This window comes from Oxyura jamaicensis, chromosome 7, assembly GCF_011077185.1.
Source record: "Oxyura jamaicensis isolate SHBP4307 breed ruddy duck chromosome 7, BPBGC_Ojam_1.0, whole genome shotgun sequence".
Classification (NCBI taxonomy): Eukaryota; Metazoa; Chordata; class Aves; order Anseriformes; family Anatidae; genus Oxyura; species Oxyura jamaicensis.
This window is the reverse complement of record NC_048899.1, coordinates 34690764-34715074: the sequence shown is the minus strand read 5'-3', so window position 1 is coordinate 34715074 and position 24311 is coordinate 34690764. Positions and strand designations below refer to the sequence as shown.

General features: G+C 38.5%; 1 protein-coding gene across 1 annotated transcript in view; it reads left to right on the top strand.

The window, feature by feature from the left end:
• Positions 1-24311, top strand: part of LRP1B (LDL receptor related protein 1B) — a 674736-nt gene that overhangs the window by 244826 nt on the left and 405599 nt on the right. Inside the window, exon 3 of the mRNA XM_035332355.1 lies at positions 17788-17925. Within this exon, the coding sequence (XP_035188246.1) occupies positions 17788-17925 (138 nt within the window). The remainder of the gene's footprint in view (positions 1-17787; positions 17926-24311) is intronic.

The window sequence follows — 24311 nt, the reverse complement described above, 5'->3', positions numbered from 1 at the left end:
TGCGTATCACGTTAGGTCAAGGGAAGAACCACTCGTGAGAAGGCACAGTGAGAGCTAGGTGAAAAAGTGAGATAACAGCTGGAAAAGCAGCTTGTCAAAGCTTCAATTCCTTCAAAGCGTCAATAAGTATAAAAGCATTTGGATTTTCTACTTTAATTAACACAGCTGCTTGTGACAGTACGGCCTTCAAACAAGCGGTCTGGCTTTAGAAATTTTCATCTCGTGGTTGCAGCATTGCCACCAGAAAAAAAAAAAAAAAAAAAAAAGGAAAAAAAGAAAAAGAAAAGATACGTGTTTGAAGGGTAGCATGCTTGGCTGAATAGGAGACACTTACAAGAATCAAAAGTGATAATCCGTTTGTCTACCACGCCGTGCACTGCTGCCTTCCAGGATGATCACGATCAAACTTTGCCGTGCTTGGGGGATGTCGGAGGTTGTGCTGGCTTCCCAGCATCGCCGCTCCTGGATTGTGGTCCTATCAAACTGCTGTAAAATGAAAAGCAACAGCAGTTACGATGCCTGCAAAATTGTGTGCAGGAGGGGAGAATGGGTTTAAATCCATACAGCTTTCTACTGGGAAGCTCTTAGAAGACAGAGAGAATTAAAGCGTTTGGTTGCCAGCTCTGTGAGTGCATACATATGCCTCTGCCTCTGACTTTCAAGCCGTCTCTGATAATGAGAACTATCCTTCCGTAAAACCCAGAGGGAGATAGCTGAGGAAAAAAAAAAATAAAATAATAATTTTAAGTCATTTTCAAAACTTGGGGGAAAAAAAATACCCCTTTCTTTATGAAGCAGTTTTGCCAAGTTCAGTGCAGGCATAAAATCAATTTCTCCCCATTGAAAGCTGCTTTTCATTTCACTGAATTGTAACGTGTGCATGACAGGGAGGGTGGAGCTGCCTGTCAAGGCTGCAATAAATCTTGCTGCATCACTTCTTCTTGGTCTAAAAGTTACCTACCTGATTACACTGCCCTTCCTTCACAGGAGAATGATGGGAGGTAGCAGGAGGCTCCCAGCCCTTATGGAAATTGATTATTTGTTTTCTTCAGTTCACATGCATGCTATATTTAAAATAAATCATTGAAGTCTGGTAAAAGAGGATGATTTCTTGTAAATGAGGGTAAATGGGGTTATACACCAGGAAAGACTTGCAGCATAAAATACAACAGAGCCAAAGGATAAATGTGGCAATAACAACCAAGTTTCCTTCTGCAGATATTTATGCGTCTGTGGCACGTGTCCAGCACAAAGCAGATGGTGTCTGAAAAGCTGAACAATTTAAGCTACAGGCTGAAGAAGTCTCAGCTTGCCCATTAAAAACAGCAAAGCAAAATTATTTTACTTACTGATCTTGCTGATGTGGCCTAAGAGCTACAGTAACGGGCAATGCAGCCACCTAGGACGGAGTCTCAAAAACATGAATTGGTGCAAGGCAAAGAGTTGTGGTTATGCTGGATTATGTTGACTTTGGTGGGGAGCAGGGGGTGCTGTGTGTTGGGAGAAAGACAGTACATGGGCAGTATCAGTTTTAATTGTTATTGACAAAGTTATGGGGTCAGGGAGCATGGAATAACGGAAATATGGGCAGAATATTCCTCAGGGATGTGGATGGAGAACTCAAGTCCACGTCTCTTCTGCCCCAGCTGACAATCGTGAACTTGATTGCAATGTTCTGGGGCCATTTGGGGGCCATTTTCACAAAGTAGAAAACCAGATTTCTTCTTCATATTCCAATTCATTATGGAAAGGAAGAAGTAAGCTGTAGCAAACATCTAATGAAGATCAGCAATAGCAAACCTAGGGAATCTCTCAGTAAAAAAACGGGAAACTAAAAAGGGTCTAAGCCTTATTACCAAAGAAAGGGGTCATTCAGACGTCTTCCTGCATTTCACTACAGTCTGTTTTATTGAGGTCTGTTGGGAAATCTCCATTTTGAGAGAAAAACGGTGAAGTGTGCATTCTGACTGGAACTGATGTGGCACAGGGACTTCCTGAAGCTGGTGGAAACAAAGATTCAAAATTGTTTAGAAAAACGAAGTCTTGGTAGTAAATAGAGTTTTAGAAGTGAGGTGAAATGGGAAGTCTGAAGAAAAAGAAGATTAATAATAATGTGTGGTTGGTGACCTAAGAAGCCTGAGATGTCATTGGGAATACACATCAAGAGGAAAAAATGGATTTAGTTAACATTTAGATTTCTTTCTTCAGATATAAAAGGACACTAATTGTATAATTTGCAGTTCATGTTCAGAAAGGGAAGAGATTTACTGTGAACTAAAAGCCTTGCTATGAAATAGCCATGCAGGAGCGAAATTGGCAGTTCTGCACAATAAACCAAGCATGAATTCCATTACCTCGGTGGCACAGTGGCTCTCAAAGCAGAGCTGGCTGTACGCTGCCCCCAAACAATGTACAAGGCAAACTGAGTAGCAGGAAAGAGGATGTTGGGCACAGCAGTTAGTCGTCAAATGATGGAACACCCCTAAAGAGAAGCCAAATGACTGACAAAATGCGGAGCCTGTCTTGAAAACCACTTGTTAAACTGGTTAAAATCCTGCAGTTAAAATCCAGAACGTCAGTAGTCTAACACATTGATTTTCTGGATGTAAAATGCCCATTTTGAATAATTTATTGAGAACAGAAGATTTTTGGAAACTTGGGATGTCTCAGTTTTTAAGCATCTAAAAATAGGCTTTTGGTTTTTGGTAACTAAATCTGTGGACATCTTTGTTTAGAAAACACAGTAGTTTCTCTAAGAGCTGGGCGCTAAGCAAGTTTACTTAGTCCTCGGATTGAAAATCTTTCGGGTGACAGTGCTTGTGTCTACCAGGGAAAGAATGTGAGAGCGTAACGGGTTTGGGGACTTTATAGAGCTCTACAAATCTATTTGTAGACATAGAAATACAATGATTAAATATATGAAGAGATATGTAAGACCTTATTATTTCAACTCAAATTAAGGGAGAAGCTATTTTTCTAATTAATCAAAATCTTTCTGCACACATCGTAGCTCTTGAAAAAAAAATAATCACAAAGATGTTACAGTAAATGTAGATCTTGATTTTATTTTATTCTCCATTTACTGCTTGCTTCTGTTACCTAATCTATTGTCTGTGATCCTGGTTTATACATCCAGTGTTATTTTGGCTATGCAGAAACTTTTTATTTTTTTATTTTTTTTAAGTTTCTTTAAGTTCTTCATGTTCCAAGACACTCACAAGCTACTGCCTGCAGCAAGGAGCCTCGCAAGTGTAGTTTTCTAAAAGTAAATGGGAATGGCATTTCTCTTTAACCATAAAATAAAGTCCTTGAAATGTATTTGGATCCTAGTACAAAGGCCAGGAGGCTTACTTGTTACACTTCTCGTGAAAAAAGGGAATGACCTCGAAGCAGACCCAGTGTTGTAGGAATTAAGATTCCAAAGAACACATCAGAAAGTTAGGTACTGTGTTTGCAAGGAAAAATGGGTGCAATATGTTACACAGTGATCTTAGCTTCATTGCTTTTCTTTTAACGTGTACAGTAAATGCACCTAGGTAAAACCAGGGACTGCAACAGAAAGGAATGTGAAAGGCAGAAAATGAGTCAGGACTAAAGAAGCACCTAAAAGTGGTATTATTATTATTTTTTTTTTTTTAGTAACACCCCCCAAAGCACCAGAAGGCAGAGAGAACAAAAGACGGGAGCAAGGTCCCCGCAACAGCACACTGACTTTTTCCCCCATAAAAGCATCCACGGGACAATAGCAGAGAAAAAGGGAAACACAAGTGGTTATTGGAGTAAAGAGTTCTAGGGGCTGTGACTGTGCTTCATGGTGTGGGCTCCTCTTATTTTTAATGATCTCTAGCATGGGAAAAGCAAAGAGCTCTGTGAGGATAAGCAAACGGAACAGTTACTTCCCTCCAGCTCCATTATTTACTTATACTCTTTATGAGTGACACGTACGTGTCAAAGGTCAGGAAAAAGAAATTTCCTACATCCTTTTAAAACTGAAACAAATTTAAATAGCGCAAGAATGAAATGTCATATTTGAAACAGTAAAATGGAGTTAAAAAGTCATCCCAGCTCCTGTTAGCTGATCTTAGATTAGGAGGGCATCCAAAGCACAGAGAGTGGACAAACCAACTGGTAGAAATTGTCAGGAAAACAAAAACTGTTGGTGTATGTCTGAGAACAAATGCAAAGTTCACTGTGGGGAGGACCTGACGGTTTTTCTTCTTCACACAAGAATAACAAGGTGAAAATGGGTAGTTTGGCTCAGTCCTGGATCCCTACAGGCTCTTCTTAAATATTATGCACATACAAACAGTGCTGCTGCGGAGTACTTGTACAGCAAAAGGACAATTCTCAAAAAGACAACTGTATTAACATACCTGCCTCCATTTTTTCCCCAGTAAAACATAAAAACACAATAATAAATAAATAAATCAGTCTGTTAGTAGCTCCCATGCTTCTTTACCTGCAATTCATTTCTTTGGCTTAAAGACATTCAGTTTCCTCTTTGCCGTAGGGCTACAACAGTAGTCACATCACCATAAGCCCAGGTTATCCCAGCTGGAGTTGATGATCGAGGTAAGTGAATTTAAAGTTTGTGGGAGCTGAGCTAGCCCCTCTGCCACGATGATAGGTGAGCACCTCTGCTTTGGGCTGTCAGGTGTCTGCACTGTGCCACTGGGAAGTGAAAATGGACATCACCCTCAGAGCCTGGCAGAATTTTCCCGTCACATTGTTGGATTTAGTTGTCTAAATATCTCCTAATTTCACTCCACATGCCTCGTACGCTCTCAGTCTAGACCCAGGAAGATGTTGAACATGTGAGCAACAGTGAACAGACACAAAATTAAATGTTTATAAAAGCCCTGAATGATTTTAAAGCAAAACATCTATGGACATTGGTTCCTTTATTTTTAAAGGAAGTAAGAGACATTGAGGTGTAAGAAAATGAATATGAAAAAAAATGAAGGCGTGATAACTAATAACAAATCTTGCTCTGTGTGGATGGTGCTTTAGGTTAATAGGAGTCAAGCCTGGATGAAAGCTAAGCAATGTTAAGAAACAAAGAAACTTAATAGACACATTTCTGTTAGTTTTTGGGTCCTAATCTAGAAAAAGACAGCACAAAGGCAAACGATTGTGATTAATGGGAAACCATGTAGCCATCTGTAAAAGGAATCCTTTAAATATGCATGTTCTAAAAGTCCTTAGGAAAGTATTCAGGTAAAATATGAATATTACAAACCTTTCTGAGCCGCTTTCATCAGAATAAAGTGACTTTTGTGCTTCACCAAATGCAGCTAATGCAGGAGTACAGCAGCTAGGTTCAGTAACCACAAAAGGAATTTCTTGAAATTATATTGAAGTAAATGAACTACTGCTTCTATAATCTGACTGTAAAGACTGTAAATAATTCTGACAGCATTCAAGCTCACCCATGCATCTTCTGCAGCTATCACATACATACTTTCTGTCATTATTTAGTCAACCATTTTAGCCTTTTCTTTAAACACCAGTACCAAGACAGTATCTGTTATGTTCTGTCACCTTGCTGGAGAATTTCCACTTCTTATTTAAAGTGAACAACAAATGTCCCTACTAAAAGATACTTACATTGCAGCATTTATGCTGAGCTGCAATACGGCTACCCACTCATTCTTGTGACTTCAAGGAAGACAAAATTTTGTGTCCTGGGGAAAATTGTGAAGCAAGTTAAGCTCAATCCAACCAAAGGAACAAAAAAATTCTGAAACAAACAAACAAACAAACAAAAAACTTTTAAAAAGTTTTAGGTCATAAAAAAGTTATAAAAAAATCAGGTTCTTGTCTGCAACAACCTGGTTTGCATACTCGGCGTTTCTGTTTGATGGACTAGCCATAGTCCATCAGATAGCAAGGGGCCATTTATCTCCTGAAAATATGTATTTATCTTACTGTAAAGGTAGGGGATCTCAGGAGTGAGTTCCTGAGGAGAGGAGTGTTGTAGGGAGAGTTGCTCAACACTGATTCAGTGGTAGTATTTAAGAATTGCATCTTAAAGATTATTATATTTTTTAAAAAGCTATGGTAGGAAAATAATCAGTTTGGTGTTGTCAGTGTCAGCACTGGGTTCTGTGTGTATACACATAAAGCTCTGTATAGAATTGGAGCTGAAAATGCCAAGCACATACCAAAATATTCACGTATATCAAAATGTATTGCTTCAGATATAGTAGTGGGAAGGATAATATTTCTCCACTCAAAATTTTATGATTTTTTTTTAATCATTATGAAATTACGGAGATAATTGTGTGATTTTCCTGTCTAAATCTGAAAAAGATTTGCTTATAATTCTACACAAGAACTTTAGTTTGTTTGCTAAATATATTGAATATATATTTATTCAGTATATTGAATGTTCCTGTAACTGTTGAATCACAAAATATTAGGACAAGACAGTAAAAAAGATCTAAAAGGAAATTCCACCTTTATTCTGACAGAGTAACATGTTCTAAACTTTATATTATATATAAAACCAGTATAATATACATCTTCTTTATAAACCATTTTGTCAGTTTCTTGGGTTTAATGTTTCAAAGTACTGCAACTATACATTTTTAAATCTTAAATCTTGACAGTTAAAGCCCAATGCTGGGGCAAATGGTCTTAATACCTATCATAAGTCCAGCTCAGTATGCTCTGTTATGATTAACTGGAATGATCTCCACTACTAGTGTTACACTTGTGGGAGAGAGAAAATACTCTCAATAAACCGTTCCTATGTCGTTTATAAGACACAACCCAACATCTCCTCATTGCTCTCTTCAGCACTCTAATTTTACCTAATTGGTTTATCCACACAAACTTCTGGTGGAGATACATAAAACCTTTCTAAAAGCAATACGCATAGCTTGTTAAGACAATTTCTGTTCTGCATCCATTTTACTTTGTAGTCTTTCTCCCATTGCTTATAGATTTCCATGGAACAGGTTTGATTTTGTAATTTCACAACAAGAAAGTGCTTTGAGGCTTTTTAGTCTTAATAAATTGAAAACCAAGGATTTTTAAAATGTCTTGGATCCATTGTAGTAGGCTGTTAGATAAAATAAAAAATGATCTTTTTTTTTTTTTTATATATATATATATATATATATATATATATATATAATTGTTAAAGACTTTCCCGTGACACATACCTGTCTGCTAGACCTTGACGAGCACCGCTGAGGGCTGGATTATTTCATAAGCACTGTCTCAAGCTCCCTCGAAGGAAGTGATTTTGGTAGCCACAATGATAAATCTCATGGCTTAGCAAAATTCCTTTCTTGAAGAAAAAAGAGAAAAAGAAGATTGAGAAGATGAAGGGCAAAACCCAGCTACTTTGCAGTGAAGCTCCTTCCTGGCAGTGAGGTTCTGGCTCTCGCTGTGTGGCCACATGCATTGCCGGGCAGGAGCTCCTCAGCTGCGTTGCAGCTGAGGCTTGTAGGGTTGCTCGCTACCCACCTTGCAGTGATTATTCTCATTCACGCATAGCTGGTTTCGGTCACACTTCCCATGTTGCAATTGTATCATTACCTTGAGTTTATGGTGTTATTTTAGAAGTAATGCTGTGAAATACAGTAAAAGGTGAAAAACTGACTGTCATGGGATGTCGCCTTTCTGTGCTATTTGTCGTGCATTCAGGAATTTGCGTTCAGGTGTTACCATTCACTTCCCTTTGCCTCCTTCAAAGTCCCTGCACTTCTGCAGTCCTTTCCCTCTTGAGTCCTCTGAATTGTTCAGCTCTTCAAATAAAATGGTGAAAAGCCTAAAATGCAGCACAAGCAATGAAAATCTCCATGTTCCATTCTGAAAAACTGCGGGATTGGCTGATGAGGGAGGAAGAGTCTCTGTAGCTCTCCTCAGGTACCAGAACTTAGCAGGAAAATAAAATTTCCCATCTTTTTTCCTCTTTGTTTCACATTAAATTGATCTTTTCTCATTTCATTGAATGGACCTAAATATGCTTCTTTCTCTGCTTTAATTTTCTTGGTCGGGATTATGGTAAAAGCCAGGCATGAGCCTGGAAATTACCTGGAGATTCCAGTGTGCTGGAATCTTATTTTAGTGGTGTACTACATATATATATTCAAACACCACTAATTGAACTGAAAGTGACAGTTAAAAGCATTGCCTTGGATAAACCCCGAGCACGTCAGCCCTTTGCAGGGGCTGCAGGCTGACAGCAGGAGCAGCCTCTGGGAGCTGCCGAGCAGGCGGATGGGGACTGCGGCTCTTGGAGCTCTGATTCAGTCGCAGATGAGGTGGCCTGGCCTTGACTTCTACAAAACCTTCTTGTTTCAAGGGTAGCTGGGTGGGAATGTTCCCATAAATCTTATTAGTCCCATCGTGGGGGGAGATCTGGCTGGAAAGGGCTGGAGATTGCTGGTTTGTTCACTAGGCCTTGCTGCAGCTCTGACTAGCGTGGGTTCTTTGCTTCCACTTAGTAGTTTCTCTGGTAACTTTATTATTATTTTTTTTTGTATTCTGGAAAAGATAGAGCCAAGTCTGAGTGAAGTTAAATAATGCCTCCTTAGGATTCTTCTAGGAGTACGAAAACAAGGAGGGAAGGTTAGCTCTGTTATTTTGTAACGTGGAAACATACAAAACTCATTTTCCTTAGAACTGTACTACCTATCACACTGCAAAGCCTTTTACATGTCTCTCTAAACTCCTAATTTAATTTATTCTGTAAGTAATACAGGATTACTTTAATTTTTTCACCTGTCCTAATTTTTGCCTGTGTGAGTTTTGCTCCACCTAAAGATGTTTCTAGGGAAGTAGAGGTATAGGTACGTGGTGAGAAGTAGAAAACAGCAGTTAGAGGGAGCTGACAAAAGCATGGTACTTCGATATGCACTCCAGTACATATTACTTTCCATTTAAAAATCAAAATGTTCCAAGTAATTTTATAGTTACAGTCCAGTGATGAATCAAATAGGACTTTGAGCATCTGTGCAATGGGAAGCCCCGTAATTCTTATCTTTCTGACAGCGTGTATACTCCAGTAAACCTGAGTATTTTATAGTGCTAAATTTTGTACTCAGAACAATTAAAATTGGTTTCCATCATTTCAGTGCATGACTGCATAAGAAGAAACAAGTCACACAATTTATTTTAATTAGAGGTAATTTACATCTATGTGCTTGTGTACAAAATAAAAATGAATAACTTTATGATTGCAAACTACCTAGCTCATTTTAAAAAATGCATGAGATGTATTTCTAAGTTACTTCAGTAAGGCTGAATTAAACATATAAGATAATCTTTAAAATGAATAAATAATGCAAATTTAATAACTTTTTTTTTTTTTTAATCGAATACTTAGGAAATGTTGGCCCTCTAAGGTGAATTTTCACATAGTTATAGAACACAGTTATACATTTTAATGGTAAATTTCTGCCCCAAAATCATAAATAAAACATGCATGTAAATCCTAACATCATCTACTAAAGAGGTTTAACATATTGCAAGCAAGATGCAGACTTTGTTTTTGCTGTTTAAACTAGGAAGATAAGGTATCAGTGTATGTTTCAGTCCTTTCTTCTTTTTAAAACACTTGTGTTTTATATTATAAATTTTGTCAGACCTGGAAAGTTTCATGCTATTTAGGATTTCAGAACTATTTCTGGGTTTGAATTCCAGTTCTACTGATGCAAATATGAACTTGGTAAGTTATTTCTCAGTCCTTAGACATTTCTGAGGTTCTGTGTGGATGCATAAATGTTCATAAGATGTGGGCTACAGAAGGATTTTCTTAAGATTTCCAGCTCTTGTTGCAGATAAGATCCCATAAATAACTCTTACTATTCCCTTATTTTAAGAGAATTTTCACAGTGTAATGAAAAGATGAGCTGGAACATGACAGAATGGAATACATATAGAGGGATGATGTGCGTAAATGTAATCAAACACATTTTTATAATGTCTGGCAACACTAGTATTCTGCTGGGAATTGGGGATCATTCTATGTTGTGTCCAGCTGTTACACCACTGCATTGTCCTATAAATACCAGGTGTCTACCTGCCTTTTCCCACTGACATTTATACCCAGTGGTTCTATGTAAATATCTATAAGTGTAGATGTGTTACAATATTGCTGGTATTAGGTACTTTAATTGTGTAAGTAATTAACACTTCTTTGTTCACCTCATTATCATTCTTCTCAAACTGAGACTCTATTAGCAACCCATTCTGTATTGCACATAGACATCAAGTCATTACAAGAGTTGACACGAGACAGCCTTGAGATGTGAGACACTAATTAAGTAAAAATCTCCAGATTAAAAATAGGTTCCTTATAACTAATGAGGAACGATCATCTACATAAAAAAAAATAAAGAAACTACTCCTTTCTTTCTTGATCATAAAGTTTTGCTTTAGTGTGTTGTAGTAAATCACCTAAATCACCAAAAAATCCATTAACAAAGCTTTTTTGTATCTCCTGATACAAAGAATATTAATTATTTTTGCTTCCCGAAAACTGAGAGCATTTTTTTCACCTCTTCCTACAGTCTGCACTGACAAATATATGACAGTCTGTGCTCCAAGAACAGACAGGGAACATACATTAACAATGGGTTTGCATATGTATAGGCACATACAAGAATCTTCCTTTGTATTCTGATACATCCTACATACAAGGGCGTAATAACACCGTGCTTTAGCTTTTTAATTTTTAGGGACTGTAGCAAAGAACATAAATTCTTTCTTTCTTGGCGTCTGTATGAAGAAATTTTACTGCACAAGTTGAAGCTGCGGTCATTGAGCAAGTATATAAAAATACTAAAACTTATTGAGGCGTAACTATATTATGCTGGGCAGTTGTGATGGAAGATCCTAATGGTGAGGATTGTGTTATTGTTGCTTTTAATCAAACACAGCTGGCACGCTGGCACGCTGAGTCTTGCAAGATAAGAGATAGACTTGATTTTCAAGAAAAGTTCATGGTATGTATGTCCTCTTATGAGTTCTTCATTCTTCTTGCTTCAAAACACAAACCTATTTTCTCTAGAGCTAGATGTTTTTATTAGTATTTTCTGCCTACTATGAGTTTTTTTTTTTTTTTTAATAATTCCTTTGAGAGAATGCATTTTTTTCTTGACCATGTATTTTTTTTTTTTTTCCATTTATGACTAATTCAAATGAAAATTTAAGGGTAAAATTTAGCAGTATTTAAGAAAAAATAGAGGTTTAAAACTGTGCAAGACCCATTTCCTATATTTATATTCACAACTGCAGTGTATTAAAACAGCTGAATAGCTGTTTCTTGTCCCTATACAAAGCCCGAAGAGCCAAACCTGTTGAAAGGGGAGGTAGGCACTGGAGGGCTGTCCGTGCCCATACTCCTTCCTTCTGAGAGAGGAGGGATGAGGTGCTCAGCACAAGGACTGCAGGGGCTGTGAATCAATGCAGATTTCAGAACTGCGATGACTCAAAGCAATCTTTTGATTTCTGAAGTTGTGCGGTTTCTTTGTTGTTTCTATTTCAGTATTGCTTTCTCCAGGCTTTGGCAGTCTCACCTTCTGTTTGGTCACAGGGCATGCAATAAATATATTCATTCATTTGCACATTCCCAATCTTTCTCACTGCTGCTGGTTCCATTCTTCGTAGTGAAATACTATGGAGAGAATACTCTGTGTTTGTGAGGTCAGAGAGAACAGCTATTGTTCTGCCTCGAGCAGCACAATATTTTGTCTGCTTTCTTCTTCTTCTCAATGGCCCATGCTTAAGCGTAAGTGTTTGTTATTCTTTTTCTCTCTCGTGGACAGCTGAATACCTAAGTTAATTGAAGGTGACTTCAAACTTATACTTACTGTCAGTCTGTGTGGGTGAATAAAGCACAAGGATAAAGAAGAGAAGAAATGAATGAATAAGGGTAACTTATGATGCACAAATCCTTATTAAATAGGAAATCCTTTGCATATACGTAAAATACCAAAGGAAAAAAAAAATATTTTAATTAATTTTCATAAATTAATCCCAATATTTCAAAGTCCTTGTATTTAAATTGTGCATTTAGTTATGCTACAGATTTGATACCTGTGTGAAGAATGACTTTGTAAGGTATTATGATACCATGGGTTATGATGTGTGTTTAGTTTGAATTTAACATAACCTGCAAGTGCAGAAAATGATCTGTAGTATTCAACCTCTTGGAAGTTAGCAAACATTGAGTATAAATAGAATTAATCATGATGCATTAATCATGATAGTAATGAAGATTATGAAGAATAGACTCATGTTCACGTAAATCTCTAGTTTTCCTACAAATGGAACCGCTTCTTAATATTCATAATTTAGCCCTAAAACCTAAATATTTTTAAGGTATATCTTGTCCTGGCAGGGCCACAAACATCACATTTAAGATGTAATATCAAGATTTATAAAAGATAAGCACTCCTAAAAATCCTAGTAATTGTCAGTGATCTGACCAAAACCAAACCAAACCAAAAACACGGCGTGGATGATTTCTCACACTTTTTAAACTATGTCACACATTTCATATGACTTTGGCTGCATGGGGCAGGTTGTTTCCTGTTGGCAAGAGCTAACAAGAGGGGGTCTTAATTTTCTTAATCACAGAATGCTAGGGATTGGAAGGGACATTGAAAGATCATCTAGTCTAATCCCCCAAACCAGTTCTTTGGTCTTAAAAATCTTACACTGCACCCAGCATCCCCAGCAGAAATGGCACACCAGCAGTGCCACAGGGATGCTTCAGGGAAGAATTGGACCCGACAGTCTGCAGAGAGTGTTGGGCAAACCACAAACTGTATCGTGCCATAGTGAAGTATTTTCATTTAAGCCTGTATTTATCCAGAGGAATCCCAAAAGTTGTGTGGATTATCGTTTCTTAAACTTTGGGCCATTTTGGCTTAATTGCAGTCATTAATCATCTTCATTCATCAATACTGCAGAGAAAACCTAGGTAGCTGTTACACAGAACCTCCCTAGAGGAACGTGTGCTGCAGTCAGAACAGAAAAAGACATGTTTGGGTCCGGTATTTGCATCACAAATACCAATTTTGTCTTTGGGTAAGATTTTGCCTACTGCCAGATCGATGCTTGAGGTGGACACCAGTACAAAATGTCTTCTGCAGGATGCCCACCCACACATAAGGACAGAGCTGAATTCAAGGGCTGCCAAACCCATGGAATAGGCTTTGTTCTGGGTAACTGCTCACTGCTGGGGCACCTGAGTCCAGGAGGACCCTTAGGAGAGCAGGATGGATCTGTTCATCACTGATGTACAGCACAGATGTCAATTTTGAAGACACCCCACAGGTTGGAGTAATTGTTTCTTGTGGCTGAGGGCAGCTCAGGATTAGAGCTGCTAGAAAATTGCTGGATTTCAAGTAAATTAAATGCATTTTTAAGGGATGTGCTACATTTGTCTACCTAGTCTGTTATTTAAAACAGACTAGGATCAAACTCAGGATGAAAACCATCCTGAGAAAGACAAAGGTGAAAAAATAAACTCAGAACTAGCAGCCTTGATGTATTTTTTATTTTATTTATTTATTTTGTTTTTCTTTTGGTAACAGCTGTCATATATGAGCATCCCTAAATGAGTTTGCAAGAAGTGAGGGTGTATTTTTGACTATAATTTAATAAATTTTTGTGGACCTTGAATTTTCATTGAGTACCGTAGCGTGCTTCCTTTTGTCTGGCCATCTCTACAATCTTTGCAATTATCTTTTATTCATGCTTTGTAACTCCTCCGTAAAGTTAGCACTGAATGTTAAATTAAATTTGGAGGAATGCTTCTAGAAGGAAATGTACGTAATGAAATAATGTTCACCCATAATTTTGGCTGATGAAAACCACTTGCACCTTGCTTGTGATAACAAAACCTAGTGGAAATAATCAGCTTGCATGTTCTCAGTTGCATCCTTTAGTTGGAAATTTAGTATAGCCTGGAGCAACACAGGTGCAGATGTGGTTATAAATGAGCATGAACTCAAGACAGATACCATGTCAAAAGTGCATGGTGAAATGTCTCTGCTAATGTGGGGAAAGCAGGTTGTGCTGGATGTGGTGGGCATCCCAAGGACTCTCCTAGCTCTTCTCAACTCCCGCTGAAGGAAACACAGTTCTTCTGAAGGGACACGAGCTGCATTCACTGTGTGTGGCCCAGGTACGGCAAAACGACAGTGCCAGGTTTTTCCATGCTTCACAGGCTGGGAGGATGAAGCGAGCCTTGACACAGGGTGACCAAATCAGAAATGGTCATCCTGGCCAAGCAGACAAAGAAATGTGGATCTGAAATGAATCCTGGTCTGCCTGCTTTCATCGGCTCCCGAGGCACAGGCAGCCTTCTGCAGGATGTGGGGAAAGAAGCAGAGAGCTGCCTTGCCTGGCCGTCCTGGGGTCGTGCTGAACCCCACGACCCTCACAAGGCCTGATCCTGTCCTGTGCCCACCCTGGGCTGGCCATGAGCTGACCTCAGCGAGGTGCCCACTGCCCTAGGCTCTTGTGCCCTGCCACACGAGGCAGTTACACCACGGAGGCGGTGGCCAAGTCTCTTCCCATGCCAGCCCAGAATGCTGCACAGAGCTACAGGAGCAGGCGGCTTCAGTCCTCAGCCCTCCGAGCGATGTCGTGGTGCGAGTGTTTGAAGTGCTGGGATGCTGTACTGCCATAATTGCAGGCAGCAATTTGACTATTTTCCACCAAGCTGCAAGGCTATGAATTATCGTGTCTTTTGAAGGGAAGAAAAGACACCATCCGTCTTTTATGTTCTTAGCATTCTCACGCTGATGTAAAATACACTGAGATTATTTTGAAGAAGAACACTTTTAAATTCCTTTTCCCAAAGTTCACTTGATAAAACTGCCAGAAGTGGCTGTCTGCTCAAGGAAAAGGGGAGAGGAGTAAACAAGATAAGGAGCTGCTCATCTCTTCTTGCGTTGGAGGTTTCGGGATGTGCAGCAGCGGGGTCAGATCCACTCGAAGGAGTGTGTGCTGCACCAAGAGCACAGCACCACGCGGCCTGGTGCTCAGCTTCGGGTTTTTATTCTGTGAAGACGGGGAATTTTGGGCTGCTCCGAGGCCTTGGGACATGCTCTTATTCCACTGACATTATTGTATAATTGAGACCTGTCATTTTGCAGGCATTTCACCCTTTTTTGGACCAAAGGTCATCTCCTGGTGTAAGTCAGTTTAACAAAAAAGTACAGGTGAATTTACCGTAATCAATCACCTTAATAAGTTAATCCCTTCTATTCATAACCTTCTTGTTTTCCCAAGTGATGAACTAAATCTCTCTTGGAAACAAAATATTGTGAGCAATGTTTCAGTTTCCCAGCACACTGCTCCCTCGGAAAGAAATATAATTTAGGAAGCCCCCTACTACTAATTTTAAGTTAGATAATATATTTCAAATCACAGTATATTTGTGTCCTGAAGGAGACTTTGTATTCTAAAATAAAAAGCATCAAGTGAAAATTAAATACTGAAATCTTCAGACATATGCTTATCAGCTTCTTCCTGTTGAGATTTTAAATGTTAATTAAGAGTTTCATTCTTTTCACTCATTTTTTTTAGAAGAAAAATACATGGGCTTATCTATTTTTGGTCACAGACTGCGGTTTTCTGTTTGATTGTGATCTGTGAATGCTGAAAGCACTCTGGCAATCTTAGGTTTATATGTAAGTAACACAAGTACCATGGCTTCCATACTCCACAGATGTAAGGTTTTATTTATTTGTTTATTTATTTTATGAATGTTCTCTATTTTAAAGGTAGTTTTTCTTCTCCCCAGACTATTCACAGTTGCTCCAATGCAATGAATAGGCAAGCTGTAACTGACAATCAGATAATTAATTAGTTTAGTTTTGTTAAATTTTAGGTGCCTTCAAGTCCTTGTGGAACTGAAATAGGAACCAAATTAAGCATTCCAGTTTTATTTGACCTAGGTGACACAGCGTTTGGCTGTGCTGAGCTGCTCTATGCTCTCTGAAGGCCCTGCAGAGTGCAGCCAGTCCTGGAGGGCAGCCAGCACTGCCAGAGATTTTAGGCACAGTGGTGAGCTTCCCGTGCATGGGATGCTTCATAGGTGTCCTGCCTCGGGGGGGGGAGAAAACAGTAAAATGCCAAAAGTCCAAGCAAAACCAACAATGACAAGAAGCAGAACCCCACCCGGTGGCTGTGCTGCCCAGCAGGAAGGGAAGATGGGAAGAAGGGAAGAGAGCTGCTTCACCCCTGCCTCTCGCTTCCTTGCCTGCTGCTGGTCTGTGCCAGTGCCGGGAGGTCACAGCTCTCTCCTTCCCAACAGATTTTGTTACTACTGTCGTCATATCCTAACACGGATATGATAAAATATGGATATAATAAAAATAATGCATGCCAGACAGCGTACTTTGATCCCTGTGCACACCACTCGTTTATCCCTAGCATGAGGGCACTGTGCTCTGTCCGTCAGTGACGGGGGTATCGAGGACGTAATCGGTGTCACCCCATCAGAGCCAGGCAGGAGGGACACCGGGAACCCCTGGGAAGGGTGCTGGGTGCGCCTGCTCCAAACGGTGGGCACCTGCTGGTGTGCAGGGCAGCAGTGAAAGGTCATGCTTCAGTCTTCTAAATGGGACGCTTGTTTAAAGTAAGGATTTTTATTTCGTGGTTTGTGCTAAGAGCTTTCTGTAGTTGTTTAAAAATCCTAAATGCCCTCTGGAGCTCAGCTTCACTTTGGCCTGCTGACTCCAAGAGGCGAAACCTGCCAAAGCTGAGATTTTCCCAGAGCTCTCAGCTTCTGTGTGTTCTCTGTCCTTCGTCTTGCAGTTAGTGCCTTGGAGAAGGTGAAAGCTTATTGCACCTGAGCACGGTGCATCCGAGGTGATATTTCCCTGGAGGACTGTTAAAAGCTGTCAGTTTAGCGCAGACCCAAGGCTCCGACACAAGCAGTCAAGGTGCTGCAAGTTGTTTCCTGAAAACTTCCACACCTCTGTGGAGCTCAGTTACTGTGCATAAGTTATGTATTATTCATCCTCTAAATGAGCTAAACCCTTCAGACCTACACGTGTTCTGTAATGTGTTAAAGATCTCAAAGTCCATCTCATGTGAAATTATAATGTTCGTTGGTTTTTTAATCACTCAAAACCCTCGCAAAGCAATAAACAACAGAAAGCCTTGAAAATCCCTCTACTTACACTTCAGAGATAAGGGGATGCAGAGTGATTGCATGGGGATTGCATCCCCAAGGGAGCGATCACGGCATCCTTATCGTCCCCTGCCTTGTACTGCATGGCTCCACACTCCTGGGATGGAGGGACAGTTCCTGCGATCTAATGCAGCCATAAATGTGTAGCATTTATATGTAATTCCATAAATATCTAAGATTATCCATATAGCTAAACAGTGGATATTAATATAAGTACCTATTATTCTAATGACCGTAGAATTCCCTACACTGGGATTCAAAAGGTAGTTGCAAATCTGTGATACTTTTTAATGTTTGTGAAGTTTAATTTTAGCTTCTGAAAAGTTTAACTTGAAGAAAAAAAAAATGCAATATTTTATCTCCTGTATTTTGGGAAGTAATCTTCTCTGACCCCTTGATTTCCTTTTAATTGCACTAATCATTACCTGATGATTTTAATTTCCCTAATTACAGCAATGATAATGTGCCCAAAGTCATCAGAATGGACTGATATGTGGAGTGTTGCCCTCAGATTCAAAATGGGAATACTATGCAATAGAGAACTTTTTTTTTGCCTTGCTGTAGATACAGAAGTCTAAAAGTATATGTAAGAAATGTTCTGTGTCTTTTTTTAGGTCCTGAGGAAGTGGATTTCAAGTGCACCCTGAATTATATTTCCTGCATCGGCACAAACAAATGCATTCACTTGTCCCAGCTCTGCAACGGTGTGTACGACTGTTCTGATGGGTACGATGAAGGAGTACATTGTCGGGGTGAGTAGATTTCCTGAGGAAAAAATGTTTTAACCTGGTCTTTTTTTTTTTATATTTTTTTTTTCTTGAGCTCAAAGAGAACTAGAACTTTCTTCTTGGGAATATATATACATGTAAAGCAAAAATTAATTGTAATGTACATTTCAAGTATTTTTTTTTTTTTTTTTGTATGAAGCAAATAAGAATAGAAAGCACATGCAGGGTTTCAGACTTTTAGTAAGATTGTATGATGGAACTGGTTATTCCAAGAGAATGATGAGGAAACCCTTTATTAGGAAACAAAAGTTGGGCAGCATAATGTTTGCCAGAATTTCTTTTTTCTTATGATTCATTTAAACAAAAAAGAATATGAAACCAATGGTGAAAAAGACATTAGGTTTGCCATGAGCATTATTTTGCATTTAGAGCTTGCTTATGGGGACGATTTTATTTGAATTATCAAATGGTTAGGAGTGTACCTACCTAATTCTGGCAATGAGAAATCCTAAATAGAAATTGGTGTAAGTCATTTTTTTTTTAACGCCTCAACTGTAATACTCAGAAGTTTTATTAAGCTCTGCCTTGGGGACAGTTATGGGGCTGTCATTTTAAGCTCAAATCTAGGATACCATCAATCATTAACATGTCAACTATTTTCAATCAGTTGACTTCACTGCAAGGCAAATAATTGCTGATGATCCTTAACAGGACTTATGTTCAAAAACAGAAACTCGGGAACAGGTTCTGGGACTTCAGCTAGAATCCAATGTGACAGTATACAGGAAAAGGTACAATTAGTGGTACAGTTCAGAAAGTTAAATTAGAATTTAAAGGTTCATTTGGACAGATTTACAGAACTGTCATAGTAAAATCCAAGCCCACACCAAAAATAAGCCATATAAAGAAAATTAAATAAGGAACAAAAAACGCCACCTGGAATTAATCAGCGCAATACTGCTGACTTCACAAAACTACAAATAGTTATTTTTATGTAACCAGGTGAGGATACAGGCTGTCATACAATATATGACAATTCTTATTCACAGTGATGGGAATCATTTCTTGAAGGCTCTACTTTTGTAGTGCTTGTTCAACAAGCATTACAGAAAATCAAAATTTGTGTCAGCATCTTGATTTCAGCACTGGTTCCAGCATCCAAAAAAAAGTTAAATTGGCCAAAGCAATACTTGGTCCTTACTGAGGCTTTATGATTTTTTTTTTTAAAAAAAGAATAGTATTAATCCATTAACTACAATTTAAATGTGTATTTCTCAATGATTCGTGTATTTCTGTAAATCTGGATTGAGTGACAAAGGATTAAAAACTGCCAAAGCTGAATAATTATTGTTTTAACTCTTTTAATTAGGAGAACAATGGAACTGGAAAAAGAAATTGACCAAAACTAAAATCCTATATTAGTGTTAATTAAATACATTTGGTTTTCATATGTAATATGACATAATATCACTTGTCTTCATGCATGCCCTTTCAATTTATGCTTAAATCAGCCTTGCAAGGTTATTGATTCCCAGTCCTTTCTTTATTATCATATATGAATATGAAAACTTCCCAGTGGTACAATTAATGCATACTCTAATAAATTACCATAACATTTACTTAAACATACTAAAAGTAAACATTTGGTCACAGAACACATATAGGATGAAGTATTTTTAAATAAATTCTTAAGAAGAATGTAAAGTTGTCTCCCAGTAACTCATCTCAGAAGAGGTTAACAACTCATTAATATTTTGTCGCCATTATATATTTTGACCTGCTTATTAGAGGTGGTTCTTGAAAATATTAGTGGACACATTTCTATCAACAAAACCAAAGAATAAGGAAACAATACTATTACATTATGGTCATATAATTTGCTAACAGCTGCCACTAATGTGTTATTATGATATGTTTGATATGAATGCAATATAGTATTAACTATTTTATACATATGTATGCATCAGAACCATGAATGGGGGGACTGCAGAGCCATTCTGTTGCTGTATTTTTTTAAGGACTGAGTATACACGTGATATGTGGCCAAAAGCTGCAAAGCTGTTCCAGAAACCTAGCTGAATTGTTAGTATTTTTCTCGTATTTGTGGTAAAAATGGCATTCAAATTATGTTACTCCTTAATTAAGATTATTCACATGATATATTTGATTGATCAGGGGGGTAATATCAGTTCTAAATACTGAGCTGCACACAACTCGGTTGGTCACAGACCTATGCTGCAATGATCTGCTGATTGCTCTGTGTAGGTAAGTTATGGGGCAAGTGACCGTGGCAGGGACATCTCAGTGATCAGGTCACAGCTCCGCAAGGGTGAAGGCTTCCAGTAATGCTCGAGAACTAATGGAGCACAAGCATTCAGTAACTGGAACTATCCTCATTTCTTTCTCCAAATTTAACATTCTTATGTTAATTCATTATATTACTATCTTTGAGAGAGATATTCAGGCCTACACCTTTCCCTGGGCAAGTAAAAATATGATCATATCTGCAGTGTGAAATGGTAATGTATGTGGAATTTCAAGGGAATAGTAGTAAATACAATGACTTTCCTTTCTCATCATCTTTTAGTTCAAGCACGTCTGCATTTTTTGCTGGTGAATGCAATGCATAAATTCAGGAGGGGTTGTGGCAATATGAAATAAAAAATGTTTTATTATGTATGGTTGTTTCACATTATGTGTTCCAATGTCCTTCAGAGGAGAAGGGGTGCTTAGTTCACTGAAACTGAAACTCACTGTGTGTATTAGAGATAAAGCATCCGTATTTGGTCATTTTGATTTCTTAGCTATTTTTTGACTAATTGAAGAATGCTTTACAGATGCTGAAAGTGTAAGCAAGTATATACTTGCTCCTTGTTTAAACTGTAGGCTGGGGCTGTTTGGTGTCCTGAGGCTTCCCAGATAATTTCACCTTGGTGTGACTTGCCAGGTCGGGGTCAGTGCCCATCAGCTGTTTGGAGGCGTGATAAGGCTCAGGTAAAATGTACAGAACTAGGTAAAATGCCAGAACTAGACCCAGAATGGAGCTTTTCTGGCAGAGGACTGGTTCAGACCTTTTTCTTGACGGTTTAGCTTTTTTTCGGTAGCACCGTTCTTCATGTTTCTTTTGAGAGCCACATCTTTATTTCAGTTGCATTTTCAGCCACTTTTAAAGCTCAGCAGAGCAACACGCTGAGAATCCTTGTGCCACAGGGGAGTCACCGGATTACTGCAGGCCGCACGGTTAGAGCTCTGAGTCTTTTCTTCCCATGGTTCATGCCAGAGCACCACGCTCGGTGAGCTCGCCGAGGGCATTGCCAACACGGGCCTAGGCAGCGGCCTGCCAGTGGTCCATTAGGGCAGGTACCATGTCACTTCAGCTTGCTCCAGCCACTGATTTGGTGGCTGATTTGGTATTTTGAAGGTGACAATGCCTCATTTTTTCCCCAAAACTTTTAGGAACAATTTAGACAAATATCTGTCAAGGATTAGATGGAGTAACTTGGCATCGAGTAGGTAAAGGATTAGATATATCCTTAAGATAATTTCTAGAGCATTACAGTCACATTCCTATGAATCTTAGGAAGGGTTTTTAATAGGGCTGCAGAGGTGGTCTGTACAGTTCTATAAATCCGTACTTTTTATATATTTGGCAAAAAAATTGAATTTGATATGCCAAAAGTAGTTTCCAGTCTGTCTCTGATTTAGAGCTGTAGAAAACAAGAACTTCTACAGAATGTAGAAATGACCTTTTTCACTTAACTAGCTTAAGAAATACATCATTATTAATAGCTGCAGGAATTATTATGCTAAAATTATGGATATTTCAGCCAGAAAATACTAGAAGAATACTGAAAAAAAAAAGTAATGCTAGCACAAATGTTCTGCAAATCTTTGGCTCTGTGTCAATTTATCATAATACAGAACATTTTGGGAACAATTACTGAGAAGCAAAACTGACAGAAATAGCAGATGCTCAGGTGAGAGCCCAGTTTGCTGCTCCGACTTAAAAGATGACGTTTATTTTGCATTACACTGCAACATCCATTGCATTTCTGTGGGCAGTGTTGCATCATGTCACGGGAATACTGCAAGTTTATCTGGTATGGCTGACAAGACAAAATAACAGATTCAACAGCCCACGTGTGTACAGTTGTCCAGTGGACACATTAGCAGTAAAGTACATAGGGGTTTCATTAAATGGTCTTCTGTCACACCCTCGCCATGCATTATGCTCTATAATTCTTTGGTTGGAGGGTAGACAAGCCAGATTTGGGGAGGGGAAAGCAGAAATGCTGTTGGGACTCGCTGGAGGTCTCCACTCGCACTAAACCCCTGAAGTGCCCAGAGTGAGAAGGTTCTGGAGGGCACTTTCATTCCAAATACTTCCGCTGATTAGCTATCAGTAGTATCTGGCCAGTATCCCATCTCTGTGAAGTGCCACAGCTGCTGGCCTGGGCTCAGGGGAGCTCGTGACCTGCACTTGTGTTGCTTGTCCGGGCTCTGAGTCACAGCAGCTCCCCTCCGAAGTCAGAGTTGATGGAAAAATGTGACTGTATGTTTCCCATCTGAAATACTGATTATTCAGATTGCTTATACCATCTCATATTGAAATTAATCATAATAGCAAGACTGCAGCATCCATTAAAGCCCTTGCTATTTTGAGAGTCACTCATAAGGTAATTGCCTGCATGTCTACCTGTCTGCCTACCTAACACCACTGACAGGACGAGCCTAGACACTCAGGAGCATCTGCATTACATTCGGAAGACTGTCTTATGAAAATAACTTGAAAATGTTTTTGATACATTACCTAGATGTAACCCGACACGTTTTAATGGGCTAATTAAGATTAAGAAAATCTAGGAGAGATCACGAGGTTACTTGAGATACTTTCTTTTTTAATTAAAACTCAGTTTAACTGAACTTAACTGAGATCTGATAGAATTCTGCCAAATCTTTGGATTACTTGGATCTTTGTTAATTGTGATCTGAGCTTTAATCTCTAGTCAATAAAATATACAAAAGCAAGCTCTGGATCCTTTAGTATTAAAAAAACAAAACAAAACAAAAAAAAAACACCTGCAAAACACACATACAGAAGATTTAGCCAAATAATTGTTATGTTTGCAGCAGCCTATAATCAGAGCATTATTTTTCTGTTTAAGCTTTTTGAATGAATTGTTTGTTACAAGATGAAGATTAGTGCTGCTATTACTGAAGCATGTATTCACTCTGGCACTTCTACAGCTGGAACACTAGGAAGTTTTAAGTAGTGTTTACCAGAGGCAAAAATAGAAATTTCAGAACTTCATGGAATCTTCAGGCCTTTCAAGAATTAGAAAGTATAAAAGTATAGAGTTATGGAGATACATTTATATCCTAAACTTTTTTTTTTTTTTTTTTCTGCTTTTCCTTTCTCATGAAGTTGTATTTCAAAGGAACAACGCAAATCTAAATTAGTAAATTGTAAATGTTCCCACTGTTTTCTCATGAGTCTTTTCCTATGCACACCAGCAAAAGAAATTTCTGTAAACTCATTTGGTTTATTCTGACAACTTTGAAATCACTCATCACCCTCTAAGACTGTGCTGTACAAGTGTCACATCAGGTTACTGAATCCTTGTACCCTCAGGAAATCTCACATTGCTTCTGATGTACTGGGGGGCTGCTGAAACCATCAGGTAACATTCAAAATTATTTCCTCTGCAACCACTCTACATTTTGTATTAAACTTCTTACTTTTTCACTGGTTATAAGACAGAAAAGCGAAAAAAGCATGGACATAAGAAGATGATAAGCATTTTTGCTTTGGATCAGAGCTGCTAGTAAATAAGAGCATTTGTCTGGGCAAAAGCATATCTTGCCTTTTTTTTTTTTTTTTTTTTTTTTTTTTTAATCTTCTCATTTTACCATCCAAATACCAGTTCTTTGTATATTACTGTCTTTCTCATCTTTTTGCCTTAATACAATATGATGTGGCTCATTGAAATTAGCCAAGGTCATTTAGTCTGTTCTGCTGTCATGAGAAAGAAGTCATGGGCTTGGTGATTTAATAACTTTCTATCACAAAATCCTATTGCAGCGAAGCAAATTAAAGGTGGCTGGCAGGGGGATAGAGCAGTGGAAGACGTTTGAGTGATTTGTTTTCATCCCACCTTTTATGGGCTGTTGCTAAAGAGATTTTTCAGGCCAGATAATGTGAACACTGTTGTTAAGATATCAGCGTTGCCTGTATAGTAAATTAAGCATAGAACGTAAATGTTTCACCATATATGATAATAATATATGTTTATAGATCATTAAATAGTGTAGAATACAGTCTGTGTAGAGTGTTGTGGTGTTCTTGTCTATTGAAAGAGTAACATGTTTTGTCTATTTCCATTTCAAGTTGTAGTGTTTGTTTTCTTGAG